The sequence below is a fragment of the Centruroides vittatus genome, unplaced genomic scaffold (assembly GCF_030686945.1).
Source record: "Centruroides vittatus isolate TY-2023 unplaced genomic scaffold, ASM3068694v2 contig_876, whole genome shotgun sequence".
In the NCBI taxonomy this organism is placed as follows: Eukaryota; Metazoa; Arthropoda; class Arachnida; order Scorpiones; family Buthidae; genus Centruroides; species Centruroides vittatus.
Window position 1 is genome coordinate 321,898 of NW_027122568.1, and position 24,229 is coordinate 346,126.

General features: G+C 34.3%; 2 protein-coding genes across 3 annotated transcripts; both read left to right on the top strand.

The window, feature by feature from the left end:
* The first annotated feature begins 663 nt into the window (after positions 1-663).
* On the top strand, positions 664-4,889 carry LOC136983095 (toll-like receptor 2 type-1). Of its 2 annotated transcripts, XM_067279723.1 has the most exons (3): positions 664-709; positions 785-825; positions 2,540-4,889. In XM_067279723.1, exon 3 carries the CDS (start codon positions 2,543-2,545, stop codon positions 4,817-4,819), a length of 2,277 nt encoding a protein of 758 aa, XP_067135824.1. In that variant the 5' UTR covers positions 664-709; positions 785-825; positions 2,540-2,542; the 3' UTR covers positions 4,820-4,889. The 2 variants fall into 2 exon arrangements, with proteins under 2 accessions (XP_067135824.1, XP_067135825.1); XM_067279724.1 differs by lacking the exon at positions 785-825 and having other exon boundaries at positions 678-709; positions 2,541-4,889.
* Positions 4,890-12,415: 7,526 nt separating this feature from the next.
* LOC136983096 (leucine-rich repeat transmembrane neuronal protein 3-like) lies at positions 12,416-23,810 on the top strand. The gene is made up of 2 exons (XM_067279725.1): positions 12,416-12,555; positions 21,997-23,810. Exons 1-2 carry the CDS (start codon positions 12,552-12,554, stop codon positions 23,781-23,783), a joined length of 1,791 nt encoding a protein of 596 aa, XP_067135826.1. The 5' UTR covers positions 12,416-12,551; the 3' UTR covers positions 23,784-23,810.
* The last annotated feature ends 419 nt before the right edge of the window (positions 23,811-24,229 follow it).

Here is a 24,229-nt window from a genome sequence, read left to right on the forward strand (position 1 = left end):
TCTTTCCCTCAAGATGGAAGTGAAAGACGTGATCGCGTTAATGATAGTGGCGCCAGCGATACTACTGGAGCAGATTATCCAAGCGAAGCAAACATACCAAAAACATATACAGAATAAGCACGAAATGACACTGCGTGTCGTAAGAAATGTGTGTGGACGTGCAGAGGAGCATCAAAAAACAAGTTACTTGTGCGAATTTCCACAATGAATGAGAAAAAGTAATTTATGAAATTAGTTTTGACAAGTAAATTAGCTACTTTTACAAATTGTAGAAATGTCTGCCATGGTTTTTCGCCTATGTTAAATTATGTTTTCGGGCAGAAAGGGTTTCATCTTATAAAGTTGAGTTGTTATTCTCATCCCTGTTAAGAAAGATGTGTCAACTTTTTGTTGTCGTTTCTAAACGTATTGACAATTTCATTACATATTAAACGTAATAATAGAGCAAATTACGTTTAAAGTAAAAGCGAAAGAAAAATTAATTTTAACTGTTATGTTATTGTAAAAATAACATTTGTATAAAATAGTTTGAAATCGAGCTTAATAAACGAAATATTATTATTATTAAGTTTTTATTTATTAAGAAGCTCAAGTAATTAGTGTCGAAATTTCATGTAATAAAAGACTGGCCACACGATAAAGCGGAAGTGAAAGATAAAAAATCATTAGGTGTGGAGGCTTGTTTAATCGAGTCGATCATTTCATTACGGTAAGTTTTATATAGTTTTTAGTATGGATTAATATCAAAAATTCGTTTATTCTTTCTCCATTTCGCTCTTATCAGGTTATGTAGAGACGAAAAGTGTATATAAAAAGCAGCTTATCGTTATGTAACATTTTATTACTTCTAGAATACATAAAATTATGATTTTTAATTACTGTATTAAATAAATCGCTATAATTATTTTATTTTATAATTTTTCAATCGATTGAATAATCTCTAGAATTTTCTTATATTAAAAACATTAAAATGTTAACTACAGTACTTTCGATTTCCATGTTATAAAATCGAAAGTATTTTTGGTGTTAGAACCATCTGGTGTTAAATATGCAAAATATTTTACAATAGGTTATTAAATTACACTATGGAAGAAATGAAAATTAAATAAAATATTTACTTTTTAATAATCACTTGAAAACATATTAAAAAATAGTTTATTTTATATTAATTGTTTTTATTTGTATTACACATTTTTAAATAACTTAACACTATAAATGCCAGTATGGCCGAGCGGTCAAGTGGCAGCCTACCGCTCTGGGGACCGGGATCGAATCCGAACGGGTCGAAAATCCCCAGGAATTTTTCGGGGGTGGTCCGTTTGGATATGTCGGGCCCCGTCCCTCACCACCCGGTCGCCCCATTGTGGGCCTGGCCGAACCCATAATGGGTCTTCTAAAAGAGGCCCTCTTAGTGCCCACAGGGCGGAAAGAGTTAAAAAAAAAAAATAATAATAACTTAACACTATAAAATGCTCTAATATATTTTTATATTTATCTTAGATATAATAAAATAACTTAAAAATTTTTATTGGGCTGCAATTTGAAAAAAAATTTTAGACCTATAAATTTCCACTGTCGTCCGTCTGATTGTCTGTTGTCTGCCCTTCCTTAATCTCGAGAACTGCGTTAGATAAATGAAAATCGAGACCAGATATAGAAAGATGATCTATCTAATTTGCTTTGACCAGTTTGTTTCGATATTTTCTAGTTTACAGAGACCCTTGCGAATACAATTCTAATTACAAATCGCTTGCTAGCGTGCGACACTATCAGGATAAACCGACAGATTTTTCCATGGAGATCTCTAAGATATTGTTTCCCCTTCCCTTGCAACACACATATCTTTATCCAGGAAAATTTAGAAATTAGAAAAAATAACTATCGAAAATAGAATATTTATAAAGAAATTAGCAGATATGGAGAAACATGGCAACCGGTCTCCGGTTTTTGGACTGGACCACTTTTCTCTCCTTTTTATTGCCCTGATATGGGATTTATAAATTTTAAACGAGTATTTTTAGTGGTGTTTAAGTGTGAAATTTAATTGTTTTCTTGTCCAAAAAGCGGTTTTGAGAAAGATAGAGTCAATATTAAGACTGTTATGTAAATAAATATGGACAGTTATACAGTTTATAATTATAGACTCTTAAACTGAAATAGGCAACATTTTTTAAATAATTAAAATAAAATAGATCATGATGGAAGAAAGTTTATTACGTAGCAAAGTACCGTATATGAAATTTTAGATTTCTCAATCACAAAGCTCTTTAATTTTATTATCTTTTTTCAAAGGCAGATACATATGGGCCTCAAAATTATGTATCTGCCTTTGAATATGACCTTGTCGTTGATGCTCATTGATATTTTAATTTTGCTTTCATTAGCATTAGTCTTAAATGAACTTTTTTATATTCTATAAAAATTATGGGGTCTATAATAGAATTTTCATACTATTTAGATTAATAATAGCGTTTTCTTTCATTGATTAATTAAAATGAATATAATTTAATCTTCAATATACCAATTAATATATTTTTCAGATATGTCATTCGTACCATGGATCATCGTTTCACTCATCTATACTTTACAGATTATTTACGCTTCGAAAATAGGCCTAAATGTAAAAACTTCTACAGTTAATGACATTTTGCTGAATGAATATTGTAATTCTTCATTAGATTATAGAAACCATCTTCAAATATTATGCAAAATGTACGATGTTGTTGAAGATACGTTTCCTTTAGACATTAGTGAACAGGATACAATAGGACTGATATTTACACTTGAAAGTGATGTATCAGTTTATAATGCCAGTAACAATATTAATATATGGTATACAAATTTTATAGTGCAGAAATTTTTAACAAAAGAAAAAAATAAACATGGTGTAAAATTTTCATTGATGAACACATTGAAATCGATATTTAAATATATGTATCGAGTCGAAATTCATCTGAAGTATGAAAAAAGGATATTGGATGAATCCGTTGAAATAGCTTACATTTGCAATGAAACTCTCCCGAATTTTCAAAATTTTCTTATTTACAATATTCCGAATACAACGTGCAAATTAATTTTTAAAATAAACTTAGATAAGATATTCTCTAACATTTGGGCTGAGGAAAATCGAAGTTGGGAAACGTTAGATACTGTCAGTAATCAGCTGAAACAGAAATATCACCTCAATAACGTGACATTTACAGAAATGACTATTTATTTTAAGGATGCGGTTATATATTTAGACCCTAACTCAATAAGCAATCTCACTATAATTAAACTGGAATTTCCCCAAAGTAATTTTGCGATTATGAAAAACTATACTTTTCCTCCTATTCCTAGATTAGAGGTGTTGAATATGACAGAAGGTAAAATTAAATTTATTGAGGACCATGCATTAGATTATATAACTGGTTTAAAAGTAGTAGACTTCAGTAAAAATAAATTAAGTGCAATACCCAAAATGTTTTATAAATCTCTCTTTGTAAATTTGACATACTTAAATTTAGAAGAAAATAAACCTAATAATAAAAAGTTTTCTTTATCGCCACGTTTTCTGACATCGTCACCATCTTATTTGAAAATACTTAGACTTTCCAGAAACCATGTAGTGGAATTAGGAAAAGGATCCTTTGGTGCTTTTCCACATTTACAGTATCTCTTTCTTGATCATTGCAGTCTGACTTTCATACCTGAAGGAACATTTCATAACTTAATTTCTCTCATTTCCCTTGATTTGGATAACAACAACTTGGAAACTCTGCCTGAAGATATCTTTGCAACTTTGTATTCTCTTCAATATCTCAATTTAAGTAATAATCATTTTGTGGACATACCCGCACGATCTATTAACATGGCATTAAATTTTCAATATAATTTGTCATATCCCCGTCTAAAATATTTAAATTTGAGAAATAACCAAATCAAAGAATTTTCTGAAGATTTAACAGATTTTTCTCTGCTGCATAGTTTTGATTTGTCTTCCAATCATATAAGCTTCTTTTCTGAAAAAATTCTTGAGATTTTATTGAAAATCGATTTTGTTAATTTGTCTTCTAATTCATTTTACTGTTCTTCTTGCAATCTTTATTATTTGCATACGTGGCTGAATGCCACCGATTACAGAGATTCCGATCTTTTTATTTGTTCTCTTCCTATAGAATTAACTGGCAAAAAGCTGAAGGATCTTAATTCTAAATATGAAGATTGTTTGGATTTTGGTACCGACACGACAGTGATAATCGTTGCATTAGTAATAACTATTTTGTGTTTTATATCAATACTAAGTATTGTTGTGTATTACTATCGTTGGTATCTTCGTTACTTTCTGTTTCATTTTAAAAAGGCATTCTGCAATTTTAGGCAGGAAGAAAACTTATTGCAATTTGAGTATGATGCATTTATAGCGTATTGTGTGACAGAAACGAAATGGGTATTTGAACAATTAGTACCTCATCTGGAATCAGAAGAATTTGGATTAAAGCTTTGTATCCACGATCGAGATTTTCTTGCAGGCAGAAATGTTACCCAAAATATTATCGATAGTATTGATAAAAGTCGTAAAATAGTAGTACTACTATCTAACTGTTTTATGAAGAGTGAATGGTGCATGCTTGAAATACATTTAGCTCAACATAGGTTGTTTGAGGACAAAAGAGACGATTTGATCTTAATAAAAATGGAAAAACTTAACAAAGATCTAATTAAAAATCCCATTCCATATCTACTTAAAACTAGAACATATCTAGAATGGCCTCGTAAAAAAGAAAATACTCTTTTATTTTGGAACAGATTAAAAGAAGCTATTAAAACTCAAGTTTAAGTTAATATGATAAATAAAATGTAATGTAATTAATATGATATATTAACTAATCCATGGAAAATTATAAAACTTTTTAATGTTTAAATTTATTCATTTTAACTATATAATATTTTTATATAGATGAATTTTAATAAAAATGTATATATTTTAAAATGTCAACAAATAAAATTGATTTTGATATTTATATGATGCATATTTTGATTTTCATTTGCAATGAGATTATGATTCACGCGAGAAAGAAGCTATTAAAACTCAAGTTTAAGTTAATATGATAAATAAACTCGGCACAACTCGGCTCGCTCCAACAATATAAATCATAAGATTCATATTGTTGGAGCGAGCGCGTAAATCAGTGGTTCCCAACCGGTGTTCCGCGGAACACTGGTGTTCCGTAAGCATCTCCCAAGTGTTCCGCAGATTTAGTCGCAAATCGGAAAGTGTACAATCGTATTCGGGCCGCCGAATATCAAAAAATTAAAATCATAAAATTTTCATAAACTTAAATATATATGCACGACTCGTACTTATGAAGTGTACTACTGTTTCGAATAAGATAAAGGCAATGATAAAAACTGAATGAAATATGTAAAAAACATCAGGCACAAGTTTCCCATTAAAGTTATTTAGGTATATTTTTCCTGTCTTAGAATTGGCGTTAATAATATGAGTAGAGATTTTGAATTATAACTGCTCAATTCTAATAAAATAACTGATGACAAGCTTATGTATTTCATATTAACTTAAGTAAGTGTTCCGCTAAAGAAAATTGCTCACAAAAGTGTTCCGCATCCTAGAAAAGGTTGGGAACCACTGGCGTAAATAAACATTATCATTAATTAATATTAAATATCTCATAGATATACAGTACGTTAAAATTAAACAATACATTTCTGAGAATGCTTAACTAACAGAGCAACAATTTTCTAATCATTTTATATAGACAGATTGTGAAAAATTTTTATAATTAGGTAAGAGAAATTCTCAACAAAATTTATAAATATTGTATGAAAAAATTGAAATTTTTAATCAAAATTTAAATACAATCAAATCTCGGTTTTCGAACATAATTCGTTTCTAAAAGTTGTTCAAAAACCGAAACAAATTTTCCCATAAGAAACAATATAAAATGGATTAATCCGTTTCTGATCGCCAAAACAATGCCTTTTTTTTTTTTTTTTTTAAACACAGTTTTAGCTGTATTTCATGATGATAGGCTACTATTTTACTATGTGGACTTCTATCCTAATGGACTGAAATTAATTTGGCCAGTATGGTAGCGAGGAACAACAGGACATTCCAATTTTAAATATACTGCATATGATAAATTATGAAGTCCTGCTCAGATTAAAATTTAGGTCTCATAAGTACTGATTTTCTTAAAATCTTTGATTCCATGATAGCTTTTCAAAATGTCCAACTCGATCCGTTCAGGTCTATTAATGAGGGATGGGGTCTGAAATCTCTTATATATAAAATTCTCGTGTCACAATGTTAGTTACCTTACTCCTCCGAAACGGCTTTACCGATTTTTACCAAATTTTATATGCATATTCAGTAGGTCTGAGAATCGGCTACTATCTATTTTTCATACCCCTACACCATTTCCCCCCTTTCAAAAATATATTTATATATGGATTAAGGCTTTTATGCCCAACAGATGGCGCTAACTTCCGACGACCTAAGTTTGCTTTTCTGTGAGGCATTATGCTTTTCTGTGAGAATGGACTGAAGCAGATCATTTTCTATCTATCTATATAAATAAAATATAACGTTCGTTTGTTCCTACCGATTCCTTTGAAATTTTGACACAACGTTGCATTCGAATACGCACGTGTTTTTATATAATATACATGTCGAAATTCCCCCCAGTGGGGGGAGATGGACGGGATTAAGGCTTACCGTGAAGAACTCGGCTTCTATTATACTATTTTACATGCGTTTTTTGCGTTTTTATTGCGTTTTAATAGGTTACGTCAACAGAATATACACTAAAAAGGGATTTTTCGATATTCCCCAGCGGGAAAAGTGACGGGATTAAGGCTTACTGTGAAGAACTCGGCTTTTATTATACTATTTTAGATGCGTTTTTGATTGCGTTTTAATAGGGTACGTCAAGAGAATGTACACTAAGAAGGGATTTTTTGAAATTTCCCCCACAGGGGAAGTGTTATACATTTATAATAGATACATTTTGAGCCACAACAACGCGTGGCCGGGTCAGCTAGTATCCAGCTAAATTTCTTATAAAAAGATATTCAAATGTCTTCCATAGATGTGTCTTAGAAAAGACGCATAGAAATATTGTTCGGATCAGCAAAAGATATTTTGTTTTATTTTTTTTTTTAGCTTTCTTTAACTAAAAAACTATCGAGAGGGATGCTATCCCTTCTTCGCGTGCTTTTACAAAATGGTTGTAGTATTCGTCAGGCGAACATGGTTTTTTTTCTATGTTCCTGATTTGTTGTTGGTTCTGCGTTAATTCAGGGCTGAACCCTGAATCTGTGAAACCACAAATAAATTCACCAGTTATTTGCTGGAGATTTATGGTCCACTTCGTAAGTAAGCGCACAAATATCTTTTGGTCGGTCGAGGCGGATATAGCCGCCATCTTGTCTTTTACGACTGTTCGAATTCCAACTACGAGTTAAGTTAGTCTGCCAACACTTATTATTTGCTGAGCAGGGGCGAATCCTGACCAAAATTTTTGGGCATGCTGAAAGTTATAATAAGAATAATAAGCCTATCTCTGGCACTAAACAATAGGCAGAAATGTTATTTGGTGTGAATAAAAAAGTATGGACTATTATAAAGCCCATTATATCTACACATGAAATATATGAAATATATTATAACTAGCAGATGACTCCAGCGTTGCTCGGGCAAAAAATAACGATAACGAAGATTAAGATTATTAGATTATAGCCGATCTTACCTGTTTTCACAGAGTGTAAGAATTAGATCACCTTTTTCTAACGTTAGCTCTAACAAACTATACCATTTACAGACGAATATCAAATGTAATCTGCCAACGAATCAAATTTCGCGAAAAATGGATCAAATATTGAAACTCGGCACCTTCGAAAACCACTTAAAACATATTTTGTGCTCGGCGGTAACCTTGTATTTTGTAATTTTCCAATTTCAATGCCAGCATACTGCAGGTCCGATAGAAAGAAGTGTTGCGGAAGGAGATCGAAGTAATTCGACCAAAAGTGGTCGTTGACCACCTTCCGGGAGAGGATGGTCAATGACTACTAACACCGCTCTACTATTAATATTTGAAAAGTGATCCGTGTGGGATAAGTCGTGATGGCCCGCTTCTAATCGAAGTTACTAACCTTCACGTCCGAAAGACTTCATATAAAATTTGTTTAAATAAAAAAAATTTCTAAAATGCTAGAATAATTGCTTTTATGTGATAACAAAGTGTTTATATTTTTGCAACAGATTGTATAAACTACGTGGGAAAGTATGTCCTCGTAAATATCGCGTTTATTGTGAGGGCAATGGCGGATCACACGTGAATCAAAGGACTGTCGGTCCATCGCCCATCCATTTCCATCATTACTCAGACGTCGCTTATCGAAATGAGACGAAAGGGATTTAGTAAAGTCCACGACTATCATTAAAACTATAACAATATTTATTGCGAACAATCAGTACAAGTACCGTACACGTTAGAGCTACACGTGCTCTCTGCTAACATCCAACAAACTAAGGTATCCCAGAATCCACCGGAATAATCAAATTTCGTGTACGAGGCTATGGGGGCCTCTAGAGGAACGGCGCCATCTGTCGAGCCTGTGGCAAGTTACTGGTCGCCGCAATTGAAAAATTAATAGAATTGATTTGGTTACGGCAACCAAACGTGAGTGATCTTCCAAGGAGGATGTGTCCACTGTCCAGGTAAGACTTATGTAAAGCTGCCCCTATTTTGATGTTACTAACGTAAAGAAAACCCAGAGAATTCCATGTGGGTTTGCGCATGTCCAGTCTGTTGGCCATGCGCAAACCCACGACCGATTACCGGCGTTCGGTGGTTTTTATCCACTCGGTTACTGAAGGATACTAATTAGACTGCAATTTGAAAAAAATTGTAGACCTATACAGACTGTCTGTCTTCTTTAATCTCGAGAACAAAGTAAAATATATAAAAGTCGAGACCAGATACAAAATGGTTAATAGCGCATCTATTTCGCTCTATATCATTGTCGCAGTAATTAAGTGAATATAATATATAGATTTTTTAAAATTATATCCTTTTTGTAAAAATTATACTTAGTTAATTATTTTGTTAAATTTTTTGCCAGTAGACGGCCTACATGTAAAGCCATCAAATTGTATGTACACAGAAATTAATTGATATATAGAAATTTAAGCAATAAGTTTGGGTGGAATATATGATATTATTTTACTTAGAAGTATGTAAACCTAACTGCCGAGTTTCGTAGCAATTGGTCAAACAGCCTAGACGTGTATAGCGAACAAACAAACATCCTCATTTATACATAGATTACACTCGAAACAGTCGCATAAGTTTGCATGATCAACAGCGTTTCAACGAGGGCTCTTGGTATCTAATATGAAGGTGCTACTGCAGGAGGGCGCACAGAGCGCGACCTTAATAAAATCGTTTTGATCAGCTCTGGTTTTGATCAATTTTAAGATAAAATTAATGATTTTATCAAAACAAGCGCCGATCAAAACATTATACAAAATTAAAACGATTTATTAAGGACACGTGTCCCCCTTTGATAGTACCTCCTGATTATGCGGCCGGGTTGCCGAGCGGTCAAGGTTAGAAGCCTGCCGCCCTGGGGGACCCGGAATCGAATCCGGACGGGTCGAAAAATCCCCAGGAATTTTTTGGGGGATGGTCCGTCCGGATATGTCGGTCCCCGTCCCTCACCACCCGGCCTCCCCATTGTGGGCCTGGCCGAACCCATAATGGGCTTGCTATAAGAGGCCCTCTTAGTGCCCACTGGGCGGAAAGAGTTACAAAAAAATAAAAAAAAAGTACCTCCTGATTTACGGCGGATGGGCGAGAGGCTAGGATGGCAGCCTACCGCTCTGGGGGACCCGAGAATTAAATCTAGAAGGGCGAAAATATTCCAGCAATTTTTCGGATGGTCTGTCCGAATATGTTGGGCTCCGTTTTTCACCTCTGACTGCTTCATTGCTGGTCTGGCCGAACTCGTAATGGATTGTCCTCTTGGTATCCACAGGGCGGAAAAAATTTTAAAAAAGTATTCCCATATTAGACGCCACTATCTGCCATTGCAACGCTCAGAACAAAAGTTACAGTTACGAAGTTACAGATTTTACTGCGAGGCCGCGCTTCCGTGGATAGTAGGGAAAACATTGCATATAAACAAGTACAGTATGACTGAAATTATATTTCAACTAGCAGATAAGCCCGGCGTTGCTCGGACAAAAAGTAACGATAGCGAAGATTAAGATTATTACATTATAGCCAATCTTACCCATTTTCACAGAATGCAAGAATTAGGTTTGCCTGTTTCCAGACTAATTAGAGAATTTTTAGATGGGTCTAAAAATATGTTCGATTTCCCGCAAAAATTCAAAAAACCGCATCTGCGCTTTGCACGTCGCTTTCTCTTAACTCTTCTCCCGCGAAGAAGTGTTAATAATCTCTCCCCCGCAAGGAAAATTTCGAAAAATCCCTTCTTAGTGTACATTTTCGTGACGTGCCCTAACTGTGTACCAAATTTCAACTTTCAACTCCTAACCGTTTGGGTTCTGCGCTTATTATTATTATTATTATTATCAACCCGTCTCGATTATATATATATTATATATATATATAGATTTAATTTTTATAATGATATTTTTCATGAAATTTTTATACACCGTATTTACTCGCACATAAGACGAGGTTTTTATCCATTTTTCACTGCTTCTAAAACCTAGGTTGTCCTATACGTGTGAGTGAAGGATTCTTTTCGTTTTTGTATAATTTTTGTAAAGTGTGTATTCGCATTTTTTTTTTTTTTTTTTTTTTTTTTTTTTTTTGCCGGATTCTCACTTTCTGGTGTTTAAAAACAAAAGTTTTTATCTGGCTAGTTTGAATCGTTTTTGTGTGTTGTTAGGAGTAAATATGAATAGCAATAAAGAAAGCAAAGCTTTTAAATTGAATTCCAAATTAAAATTCCAAAATCACACGTGAGCCCGATTAAGCTCTTCGTTGAATGACCAATTCACTTAACGACCTAGGAACGTAACTCGGACGTTAAGTGAAGTGATTGTATCAAAGTTCCTTTAGAAAAAACTCATAAATGTAATTGACGAAGAGTGAATTCGACTGTTAAGAATTGGCAGAAAAGGTTCCCGATTGTCCACCTTTACGTGAACAAATTATGTTGTCGATTTTACAAGATTTTTCCTTGGTTTAAAATGCCAGTAATTTTTGCGGGACAATGTTTGCATTTGCGTGCATTTGATATTTTATTTGTTATTAAACGAAATAAAATTAGAATTGTGTTAATAAATCTAATTTTCTTTGATCTTTAAAGTCACACATCATCCTATATGCAAGATCGTCTTATATTCGAGTAAATACGGTATATTGATATAAATACTGTATATTGGATAATATTAAATTTATTTACTTAATAATAGAATGAGTCAGATCCTGGGTTTTTTCATTTTGTCTTAAAGATAGTGTAGAGATAAGATCTAAAAATAATTCAAAATGCTTTCGGTTTTACATACATTACTAATGAAAAGTTTCACTTTTATTCATTTAAATATATAAAACCTTATTAAAACTTATAATTGAAAAGTACAGTACAGTACAATATATTAAAAGATACAGAATAAGAATGTAAAAAGCAGTTTTAAAATAATAAATAAATATAATCTCTTCATTATTAAGGCAGCAGTTCTAACCTTTTCAATGTTCGCATCTAATTCTTAAAATGCACTTTCTCAAGCATCTTCATAAAAAAATCTATTGTATTGTCTTATTTACCCACGTGTATTTTTTGCCTACGTTTAGATTCGAATAAATAATTAAGAAAGAAAACTCATCAATATGAAAATATTTAGGTCTATATTTGAAAGTTTTAAAAAGCCTTTTCAGTCTCACATGGTGGAAAGTATTTAAAAAATAAATAAAACCCCAGGATAGTTTAAAATTTAAAATAGGGAAAAAACACATTTAAATTTGATATTAGTACATCTTTATTAAAATGTTTTTATAAAAAGACTCAATTACTAATGAAAAAAGGTGGAAAAATTTAAACCAGGTAAAAAAATTTCCTCTGAAAAGATAGATAAATGATACGAGTATCTGTCAAAAGTTTGGCACTATATTTAAAGAAAGTTTTTTTCCCTCTTGTATTTTTATGTTGTGTAATATGTAAGAGACATAAATTAAAACGAAGTTAAAGAGTTTGAGTTTCTTTTATACTTTTTCTTTCTATAAATATAAATATAAATAAATAAAAACGATTAAGCTCTTCGTTGAATGACCAATTCACTTAACGACCTAGGAACGTAACTCGGACGTTAAGTGAAGTGATTGTATCAAAGTTCCTTTGTGTAAACGGAGGAAGTAGATATGTTTTAATAGGAAGACACGTCATTCGACACTCGTGACTTATTAATTACTAAAACTTTCATTTTTAAATAAACAGAATTCGAAAGTAAAGTAGTGTACTTATTTGTCTCAAATAATAATAAAGTTACTAAATAACAAGAAGCTTTCAATATGTGTGAGTATTAAATTATTTATAAATGTTAAGTTAATGTTTATAAGTTATAACATTGATACAACAAAACGACAAATTTGATAAGATATAATTTATTTGCTGAACTATAAACGTAAATTATTAACTGTAGTAATTTAAAATAATGTTAAATCATGAGTTATATTATATTAGTTCTAATTAATATATTATTATTAACATAATATATTAATTTAAATTATAATTTCTATTATTATTTTGTATTAGTTATAATTTTATTATAATTTAGTTATTTATTATTATATTATTATATATTATACTATAGTAGTTAGAATTTTAAATTATATTCCTTATGACCTTTTAAATAAATAGGAAAAACCATCTGATAATGTTTTATTCAATGCTATACACTAGTGTAAATGGGTTTTTCCTGATGATCTCAGCTACATGTTTAATTAATGTTAAAATGCCAACTTTGGCCGTTAATATCTCCAAGACCAATGAACTGGTTTGGATGAAATTTAAAATATTTAGTGTATACGATGCGTTTTATGGACGTCTTAAATTTTGAATAAATTAGTTGGATTGTTTTGAACTTATACAATAGGCGTTTGGTCGCTTTTTTTTTCTTTTTTGCCTAGATTTACATCTAGTATACGACACAAAGTTATCGAAGAATCTAGGAATCTGCATATACTTAGTAGCTCTTTCGAGAGCTGACCACTTCTTTTGTGGTTCTTTTGAAGGTTTCATTTAAAAATATTGAGTATTTATAAAATAATAGCCCATGCTTTTAAATTTTAACATATTATTGGTCAATCAGCTATCACGTGATATGACGTTTTGCGATTACTTTTAATCTCCATGATTGGGATGCAATTTGGAAAACTTGTAGACTGGCATTGTGACGATGTCACAATAAATAAATGCTCACTTAAAAGTAGAATATGAATAAAACAATGTTCCATTTTACCTTCCGGCTGTTATATATAATATCAAGGGAAAAGTATTGGAATCGTCTCAAATTTGACTCTCCGAGTTTTGAAATCTTTTGTTTACCATTGTAGGCTAAATACAGTACAACAAAAACCTGGACACCTCAGCCTGCCCCTGATTTCACCCCTTCTTACTAACTCTTGCCCGATCTGCACGAAATATTTCATACTTAATCTCTGAGACTACCCGAGTAAAAGGCTATCACTTGACTGTCAGATCATTATGAAAACTATTCTATTGTGAAGTTATTGATGAGTGTAAAATACTGAAAATCTCACTAAAAATCTGGTAAAACCAGATTGAGAAAGTAAACCTCGGAAAACATATGTAAGTAAAGGAAAGTTTTGAAAGTTGTGTCCTAAGAATACTGGAAGCGGATTTGATAGTAAGACTCAACATGTGAATAAAGTGCACATTACACAGACTACAAATACAGGAAGTTTTGGATGAAGCAATGTTACCATGATAATAAATTGAAAACAAGATTTGTCACAAAAAAAGGCTTCGAGATTTACTTTATTCCTCAAAGTTCCTTCGCTGATACTGCTTAAAGATGTTCTAACGTTCAGTCAAATTAATGTAGGTGCAACCACTTTAACACACGAAGTAAAGCTCGAAGCCTTTTTCTGTGACAATGCTTATTTTTTCGTTTTATTATCATGGTGACATTGCTCCGTTCAAAACTTCCTGTATCTGTAGTCTGTGTAATGTGCACTTTAATTACATGTTGAGTCTTACTGTGAAATCCGCTTCCAGTATTTTTATGCCACAATTCTCAAACGTTTTCTTTATTTAGATGTTTTTGTTCAGCTTTACTATTTGAATCTGGTTTTGCCAGTTTTTTTTATGGGATAGTAAACGATCTAGTTAGGATCAACTTTTAAAACTCGTTAACATACAGGGTGGTTATAGTTAAAGTTGCCCTACTCAGACCTGTATAGAGCCGTTCTCGTTCACGAATTTTGATGAAACTTGGTATGTACAGTACGTTATATGGACCATGGGGAAAAAGAAAATGCAAAAAACTATTTAGTTCAAATTTCTACCACTAGGTGAAAAACGGCTCATGAAGAACAAGGAACACGAAAAAGGTTTTTTATTCATAACATTTGTTCAATGTGCAATCCATTTGCGTCAATCACATGTTCAAAGTGCCTTACAGCCTGTTCAACAGTAGCTTGATAGGTTTCTTGAGAAATTGCAGCAACGTGGACGTGATTCTGTCGTTGTAGACCACATCGCTCATGACGAGTCCATGGTGGCATGTTCAGAAAAACCCCCAGCTGTCTTAATTGACTTAGACACAACCAGCCCTAAAGAAAAAGAAATTCTGAGTCATGCTAGCAGACAATTAAAGCGCATTATGGACTTGCTTCCCGAGCCTTGTAAGAGCAATATAAGGATCGAAGACCGAAGGGAGATCAAGGAAAGGGTCACTCAGCTTTTTGCTGACGTCAACAAAATGTTTGGCATTTTATGTGAAATTCGGGCTTCCAAAGAGGAGCTAAGGGATACTGTCCCTCAACTAAGAAATATGATCAAAGAAATATGTATTAACAATGTAAATAATGAAACCACCAAGCAATCCTCTATAAAACAAAGGACATATGCTGAAATCGTAAGCAACAACAGTGCTGTTAGCAACACCACTAAAACAATAAATAAATCGTTGTCCACCAAACTTGTACACGAAGGTAGGGGAGGCAACAACGCAGTAATAATATACCCTATTAAGGAGACTCAGGAAGACAACGTGGACATGGAACAAATAACAAACACCATAAAAGATGAAATACAACCCCAAGAACTGGGGATACGGGTCAAGAATATTAGAAAAATCAGGAACGACGGCATATGTATCAGAGTACAAGAACTAAAGGATGGAGAAACCTTAAAAAAAGAAATAGAGAAAATCCAGACAATAAAAAACAAAATCAAATGTCAGGTATCAGAGGGGAGAAGACCCCGCATAATCCTCTTAAATGTGCCAAACTCAGTCGAAGAAGATAAAATAGTGGAAACTATTTACAAACAAAATGATTTTCTAAAAAAAGACGATCCAAAAGCCTTTATCAACAACTGCCGCATCAGCACAATAATTAGTAGAGGGAACATACGACATAACTGTCGGCACGTTGTTTTGTCTGTCTCCCCGTCTACGCGTGCTACTATTATTAATCGCAAATACTTATCTGTGGCATGGGCTAACATTGTCACAGATGATTACATCCCGATTCGGCGCTGTTACCGCTGCTGCGGGTTCCATCACGTGGCTGCCGACTGTAAGGACCAGAGTCACTGCAGCCAATGCACAGAAGACCATAGATATGAGGAGTGCAACAACAAGAATAAGACACCATACTGCATCAACTGTATGAAGTTTAACAAAAATCAGCCACCTAACAAGAAAATACCGACAAATCATAACGCCTTTAGTAGAAACTGTACCATGCTACAAAGAATAAAAAACCAACAAGTACAACTTACAGATTATGGCATATAATGGAAACCCAACCAACACTCAGAACTTACCTCACCATCAGCCTAACAATATGCAGTATGGCAGTCACAATTACACCAACACCGATTTAATTATTCTTAGCATCAATACACAGAAGTCCAAAGCGGCATCCTCAATGGTTATCAAGATCGCCGAGGAACAGAATGCCGACATTATTTGTATTCAGGAGCCCTATGTTATTAATAACACGATAGTCCGTTATGGCCGCTGGAGGGTCTTTTCTAACGACAACTCTCCTGTTTTCATCAAGACGGGCATCCTTATTAGGAACAATAACATTCTCGCTAACTATTGCCCTAACCTTACTACAGATCTGGTCACCACCGTTCTTCTAACACTCAATAGCAGACAAGTCCTCATTTCATCAGTGTACTGTTCTCCATTTCAAAACATCGAAGAAGTAATTGAACAACTCGACCAAATTAATACGCATATTGGGGACAGAAGTTGGATTATAACCGGCGACTTCAACGCAAAGTCACCAGTTTGGCATAGTCCAGACGAGGACCCTAGAGGTTTCAAAGTCTGTGAATTTATATCTACTAACCGCATTACTTCTTGTAACACTAGCCCATTACCAACATTTTACTGCACGAGGGGCAAGAGTTGGGTCGATCTGGTCCTCGCCAACAGTAGGGCTCGTAATCTTATCAAATCCTGCAGTACCATTGATGAAACAGGGGGGAGTGATCATAGATATATTAAAACTGTTATTAAAAACTCTGATCCCTCAATCAAGAAAAAAGCTACTATCAAAAAAACGAACTGGAAATTATTTCAAGACCTCTTCAAAGTCTACTGGGGCCACCTGAATGTAGGCTGTCTACACAATGTTCAGGACCCTGACGCCTTGGCTGAGCACTTAACCTCTTCTATCTTAGAGGCTTATCATCATTCTACAACTATTATAGAATCTAGTGGAACCAACGCTCCTTGGTGGAACTGCACTCTTCATCATCAGAGGACTATAGTACGTAGGCTCTATAAATCTTTCCTGAGAGAGACTGACCCAATAATTAAAGAAACGAAGAAGCGAGATTACATAGAAAAGCTGAATAACTATAAGACAAACATTAACATCGCTCGCACTGAAGCGTGGAAAAAGTATTGTTCCGATATTGGCAATAGGACGGCGTGGAGCGATCCTTATAGGATCGTGCTAAAGCCCAGGAAAAATACCAACATCCCAGCTCATATTGCCAAACCTGATGGCACAAGCACTGCTAATATGAGGGACACTCTCAACCATCTCTTGAACACCCATTTTCCAAGGGATAACACGGATAATGACACCGATGATCAGGCTAACATCAGAAGATCAACGGAAACGGCACCACTCACTGAGGATGATCCCTTGTTTACCTTTCGAGAAGTGAAACTAGCTATCAACTCCTTACGTAACAAGAAAGCACCTGGTAAGGATGCTATAACTGCAGAAATGGTGAAAAATGCCTACAACGCTATCCCTATGGCATTTGTCTACACTTATAACAAATGTATGACTCATTCTGCTTTTCCCAAAATCTGGAAGGAGGCTGTAATCAAATTCATACCCAAGCCTGGCAAGGATAGTCACACCACCGCCAATGATTTTCGCCCCATCAGTCTTCTACCGACTCTGGGCAAAGTTCTGGATGGTCTTGTTATTGGCAGAGTGAACTTTCACCTCTACGACAAAAAACTCTTAAATCCTAAACAATTTGGCTTTGTCCCCAAGAAATCAACTTGCCACGCTCTCCATTGCGCCACACAATTCATCTATAAGGCTTGGCAAAGTTCCCAACATGTCCTCCTAACATCCCTCGACTACCAGAATGCATTCAACTCGCTGTGGTGGCCAGCAGTACTACATCAACTCAAATCATTCGATTGCCCCAAAAATTTATACCTGATGATAAAGGATTACCTTAAAGACAGAACAATAGGAATCTATGATCTGGATAACCCGCTAGTCCTACCCATGACAAAGGGGTGCCCACAGGGCTCTCGCTCTGGCCCAGGACTTTGGAATATTATGCATGACAGTTTGCTAAATATAAATCCTCCCAACATTCATAGTCGCTGGTCTATTCAAGCGTATGCAGACGACACTTTACTAATGATGTGTGATAAAAACAACAAAAAACTACAATCAGAAACCAACAAATTACTTGAGGAGGTCTACAGCTGGAGCAAAAATAATAACCTTACCATTAATATCACAAAATCCTCTTGTATGCTTATGTCTAAAAGAACACAACTTAAGAAGCCTCCCTCTGTTAAAATCAACAACATCAGAGTTCCTTATACTACCGAAATGAAGTACCTGGGGCTTGTCCTGGACCAAGGGCTTAAGTGGACCTCCCATATTGAATACGTTTGCAACAAAGCACAAAAGTTATCGAACCTCCTCTTCCACATTGCTGGCAAGAAATGGGGCTTGAACAGCATAAGCCTAACGAACATCTATAAACAGGCAATCGAACCGATTATCCTTTATGGTACTCCAATTTGGGGAAAAGTGTCTACCAAGGTACATATCAAACGAACCCTTTCCAAAGTTCAAAGGATCAATTTGCTTCGTATAGCTGGAGCTTACCGGACCACGTCGACGGCGGCCCTACAAGTTATCACAGGCATCGCCCCTTTACATCTGACAATTCAAGCCAACCAAGCTGTATGGAAGATTAAACACTTGGACATCAGTGAACACAACAAGGAACAACTCCGTACATATTTAAACATAGGTAGCCTTCCCAACCTAAATATCGATGATCTCCTTCATCCTAATCCTAACACGGATCTATGGAATACTCAGCCACTTATGATACACCCCGCCAAGGAGGTTAATGTTAACATCATCAATGATAAGGAAGATCGCGGCTACCAGCATTACATATTCACTGATGGATCCAAGTCAGCAGACATGGTGGGTGCGGCCTTCGTCCATTATCAGTTTAATTGTGGGGTCCCCAGGCACATTGGTACCTACAAGCTTGCGAATTATTGCACCATTATGCAGGCGGAACTGTTCGCAATTTTAAAGGCCCTGCATTACATCAATATCACTTCAGACCTTAACCATTCAAAGGTCCTAATTTGCTCTGATAGCAGAGCTGCCCTATTGAGCATTGCAAACTATAGCTGCAAAGGGCACCTTCAGCAGCAAATCATCAGAGAGCTGGCCATGAATACCGGCGTTATTACTTTTCAGTGGGTTAAAGCCCACGCTGGAAATATTGGCAACGAGGAGGCCGATCGTTGTGCAAAGGAAGCAGCCATCCGTACTTTACATATAGGCTACAAGGAGATTCCCATGGTCGCAACTGAAAGACTAATTCATCAGACAATGATATACATCTGGCAGCGAAACTGGCAGGAAGAGACCACGGGTAGAAATACCTATAAACTTCTACCAAACGTCGTCAAACGACTTGAGTATCACCACCTGATTCCTGACTACATTGTGACACAATTATTGACTGGCCACGGCAACTTTCTTGCCTATTTACATCGATTTCGGCACAGCGATACTCCCAACTGTAGTTGTGATGGCAGCTCAAGTCAGGACAACTTCCACCTCATCTACGAGTGTAAGCATTTCGACCAACAACGAACTGCACTCTTCAGGACTGTCCTCATCGAGGGTCACAATTGGCCTTGCCTGCCCGAGGTCCTTGTGTCCAACAAAAATATCTACAATAAACTAATAAAATTCATTATTCAGACCAAAGCCTTGGACTTAAGAAACACAAGTAACTGAACTTTGCTTCTCTAGAAGCTATTAGGCTTCATTGTGTGCCTTGGTATTTTCTCCGAGCCTCGGCAGTTTGGACTCCCGTTCTACACAGCATTCAGCTATTGGCTGTCTTATGGATTTTCTCCTTTAACGGCGCAGCCTGCCTTGTGTGTCTTCACGCGAAATATATGCGGGTCATTGTAAATACTCCTCAATTAATTTTTTGTTATTTTTAGTATAGTCATCGCGATTTTGTGTATCTCATCTTCACCACCTTTCCTATTCTACTTTCCCCCCTCTTCACACCCACTCCCCTCTTCTCCCCTCCCCCACCCCCCTCCCCATCTTGATAGGTTTCTTGAGAAATTGCAGCAACGTGACGTGTTATGCTTGCTTTCAATATGGTTGTGGGGATATTTGAAAGATCGTCTATAGAGGAGGCATACGGACTCTGCCTGAATTGACACTTGACCTTGAGACTTTGGGGTTTTATAGGATTTTTCCTCACATCTTACCCTTTTGATTGGTCCTGTTTGCCCTCTCCCTTACCCCTATTAGTCATTCTTTTGTCTCTAGGCAAAGCCCGAGACCGATCCGGGTCGGGAAAGGTCCGAGAGATGTTGACGGAGCTGTTGAAGTCCATGCTCATATTTTACTCCGTTATGGCCCTTTTCTCTGACGTCTTTGAACCTAAACGGTCTGCCAGGTGTTCTTGGGGTCATTTACTCCCTAACGGGTTCGGGCTTACATGACTTAACAGATGTCCTTTCGGTCATTAACTCCCCCCTTTTCTCGATTGTTTAGACCCGACACTTGTTTGCGAGCACCTTGACAAAGCTCCCTCTCTCTCAGTTGACATTTCCCTCTATCGTTAATCATCGCGTCGCGTTTGTTTTAAAATAAGTAAGAAAGTTTCCTTCCTGTCTGGTTTACATTACCAACATGTGTTCCTGACCCGAAACGTCCCGCCTTAGGAACTTTATAGTTATTCGTAATTTTGACTCGATTTTAGGGACTTCACACACGCCATGTTGTTGCAATTTCTCAAGAAACCTATCGAGCTACTGTTGAACACGCTGTAAGGCACTTTGAACATGTGATTGACGCAAATGGATTGCACATTGAACAAATGTTATGAATAAAAAACTTTTTCGTGTTCCTTGTGTTTCATACGCCATTTTTTCACCTAGTGGTAAAAATTTAAACTAAATATTTTTTTGCATTTTCCTTTTCTCCATGGTCCATATAACGTACAGTACATACCAAGTTTCATCAAAATTCGTGAACGGGCTCTGTACAGGTCTGAGTAAGGCAACTTTAATTATAACCACCCTGTATTTGTAATATTAAGATATATGTAGCCAGGATTTATATTAGATTAACATGTTAAGAGATTATTCTTATTAAAGTTTTTAAAATACTGTTTACTTATATAAGATTATAGCATAAAAAAGTATTGAGAGAAATTAATAAAAGGGGAAAAGGAAAATAAGAATTAATTTATTAATTTAATATAATGTAATAATATTATTATCAGAATTATGTACACAAAATTCGATTCCGGATTCCATCCCTGGTTTCCTAGAGCAGTAGGCTGCCATCATAGCTTCTCGGTCTAATGTAACAAAATTAATCACGAATAGTTAGTTTTATCTAACATACTAGGACACATGAAGCACAATTAACTATATTTTATTTGTCTGCCAGTTGACTGCAGTATGATGTTAGTCTACAACCATGAAGAATTCTGATTCATATCCAATTGCATATTATGAGTTATGCAGATGGTCTCATTATGTTATAGGTCTTCCCTAAAGATGGTTCGCGTTAATGAATTAATCAATAAATTTATTTATGATTTTTATTCTATTCTTTATCCAAAAACGTTTTATATTAAGAATATTTTAAAAATTTACAACAAAAATTATTAAAATAAACCTTAAAATATGTTAATCAATATCTATATTTTAAAAATATATTGGCAAGAAATAGATAAATCTAGTAAATATTATGCTAAAAAAATTATTTTAGAATGAAACAATGGATACGTTTCCTTGTCAAGCAGTTAAGTAAGCAAGCCAATGACGTAAATTGTTTCATATGAAACGATTTATGCCATGGGTTAACTTACTTAGTTGCATGACAATAAAACGCGACCTATATAAATTTAAATAGAATAAATTACGGTTAATTCTATTTAATATTATAAATATAAATTTATATATATTTTCAGGTAGGTCTATCTTGTGCATCTTATTTTTACACATTCATATCGCTGTAGTATATTCTTCTTGGAACGTTCACAATAATACATGCAAAGACGTAGATCAAACAGAAAAAATAAACTTGGCCGGATGTCTCACAAAATTTGATTCTCAAAGACGTTTGCACGCCGAATGTGAGATGTATACTTTTATGCTACATTACAGTAAATTATTCGGATTTTGGAAAGATGTTCTTTTATTGAATGTTGGATTAGTGAGTGAAGAACCTGTACAAAACCTTACAAAACCCGTTTGTTTACTATTAGAAAGTATCACATTTCTTAAATCCCGTCAGCCTGTTGATTATGAAAACCATAATAATTATTTTATATTATCAAGCGTTTTAAATCAAGGTTTAAGTGAAATAGAGGAAATGAAATTCGTAATTAAATTTCATAAGAAAAGAGCGTATGCAATTGCTTCTAGTAACGGATATTGTAGTGTTTCATCTTTTCATGATAAACAAATTAATGAAAGCCATAATTGCACTATTTATATTGAAGCAATTAAAGAAATGATATTCACGGAATTCTGGTTTAAGGATTTTCCCAAAAATTGCAGTTTATTACTACAATGCATATTGATTTGTTTGGACGAGGTTTTCTTTGTAAAAGATGCTGTTATAAATATTTTCAAAATTGATTTTACGTCAGCCGTTGAAACGCCAATAAAATTTTTCGAATTCCTTTCATTATTCAATATTACAAAATTGGATCTTTCTAAAAATCATTTTGATATAATAGAGAGAGATCAATGTCCAGAATTTCCATCTTTAATTAGTTTGGATTTAAGCCAAGGCGACATAAAGTTTATTGAATCAAATGCCTTTGAAGATTTTAACCATTTGCGAGAATTGAATCTCAGTTACAACAAATTACAGTCCGTACCTGAAACTATATCACTTCTACCCACTTTAAGAATACTCGATCTGTCTGAAAACCATATTTATAACATTAACACATCTTCAGCATCTAATATTACTAAATTAATACTTCGAGGTAACCGTTTGCATGCACTGAACTCATCTTCACTAATTTCATATCCGAAACTTCAGTATCTCGACTTATCTAAATGCTCTTTGATCAATCTTCACCCGGTTGTATTTAACAACTGCATATTTCTGGAATATTTAGACTTATCTCAAAATCATCTTTCTTCTCTTCCGAAAAACTTTTTCGTTGGTATTACTTCGCTTAAAATGCTTAATTTGACGAATAATTATTTTATTGCGATTCCTGACTTGCAGCCCGTTGTATTTTTACAAACATTAGACATGTCGTATAATTTCTTGAAGAATATATCTAAATCAGGTAATGTTCGGATAGAAAATATGATTTTAGTGCATAACAGCATCAAGGAATGGGAATATCTTATGGACTTTTCGAAAACAAAATATCTAGACTTGAGCAGAAATGAGATTTCAGTAGTGACTGTTGCAATGGGAGAATCGTTTTTAGGAGTTCAAGTAGAATTAAGTGAAAATCCATTTGACTGTTCACCCTGTTCTATTAACCAGTTTTATGACTGGTTTAAGAAAGCGAATGTAAATTGTACAGATTTTATCTGCGCTACTCCTAAATCTGACAGAGGAAGAAACGTGTTAACGTTTTCTAGCAAGACTTTGTGCATTCAAAATTCTAAATCTGATAAATTTTATACAGCTGGATGTGTTCTTTTTGTTATTGGAATTTTATGTATTGTAATGACTGCGATGATTATTTTGCGAATGAGTAAAAAATATACTATAATTTTATAAACAACTGTATACATAATTACAATTCATATATTCAGTTATTTCAATATTATATGATAATATATCAATATTTTAATATTAAAGAAATTTTCAATTTTATGTAGTGTATTTAGAAACATATTATTAATAAATTTATTATACCCCACAGAGGGAGAGAGAGAAAATAGTTTATGTATTATGTTGTCATAAATTTTATAAATATCCATCTCATTCACCGAACCTAATTTTATACATTTTTAAAATAAAATTCTTCATATAATTAATTGTATTTTTATTTTATTAATTCTTCTTTATTTAGTTGCGTTTCTATAGATTATTCTGATACTGAACATTAGTAGGCTACATCAGGGGTGGCGACGTGGCACGTATTGAAAAATCGTCTGAACTTACCTGAACTAAATAACAATAATGTGCTATTAGGAAAACAATATTTATAAATTAAAGTTTTA

Excerpts from the sequence above, each read along its gene's own strand:
- LOC136983095 (XM_067279723.1), top strand. The coding sequence starts at position 2,543 with ATGTCATTCGTACCATGGATCATCGTTTCACTCATCTATACTTTACAG.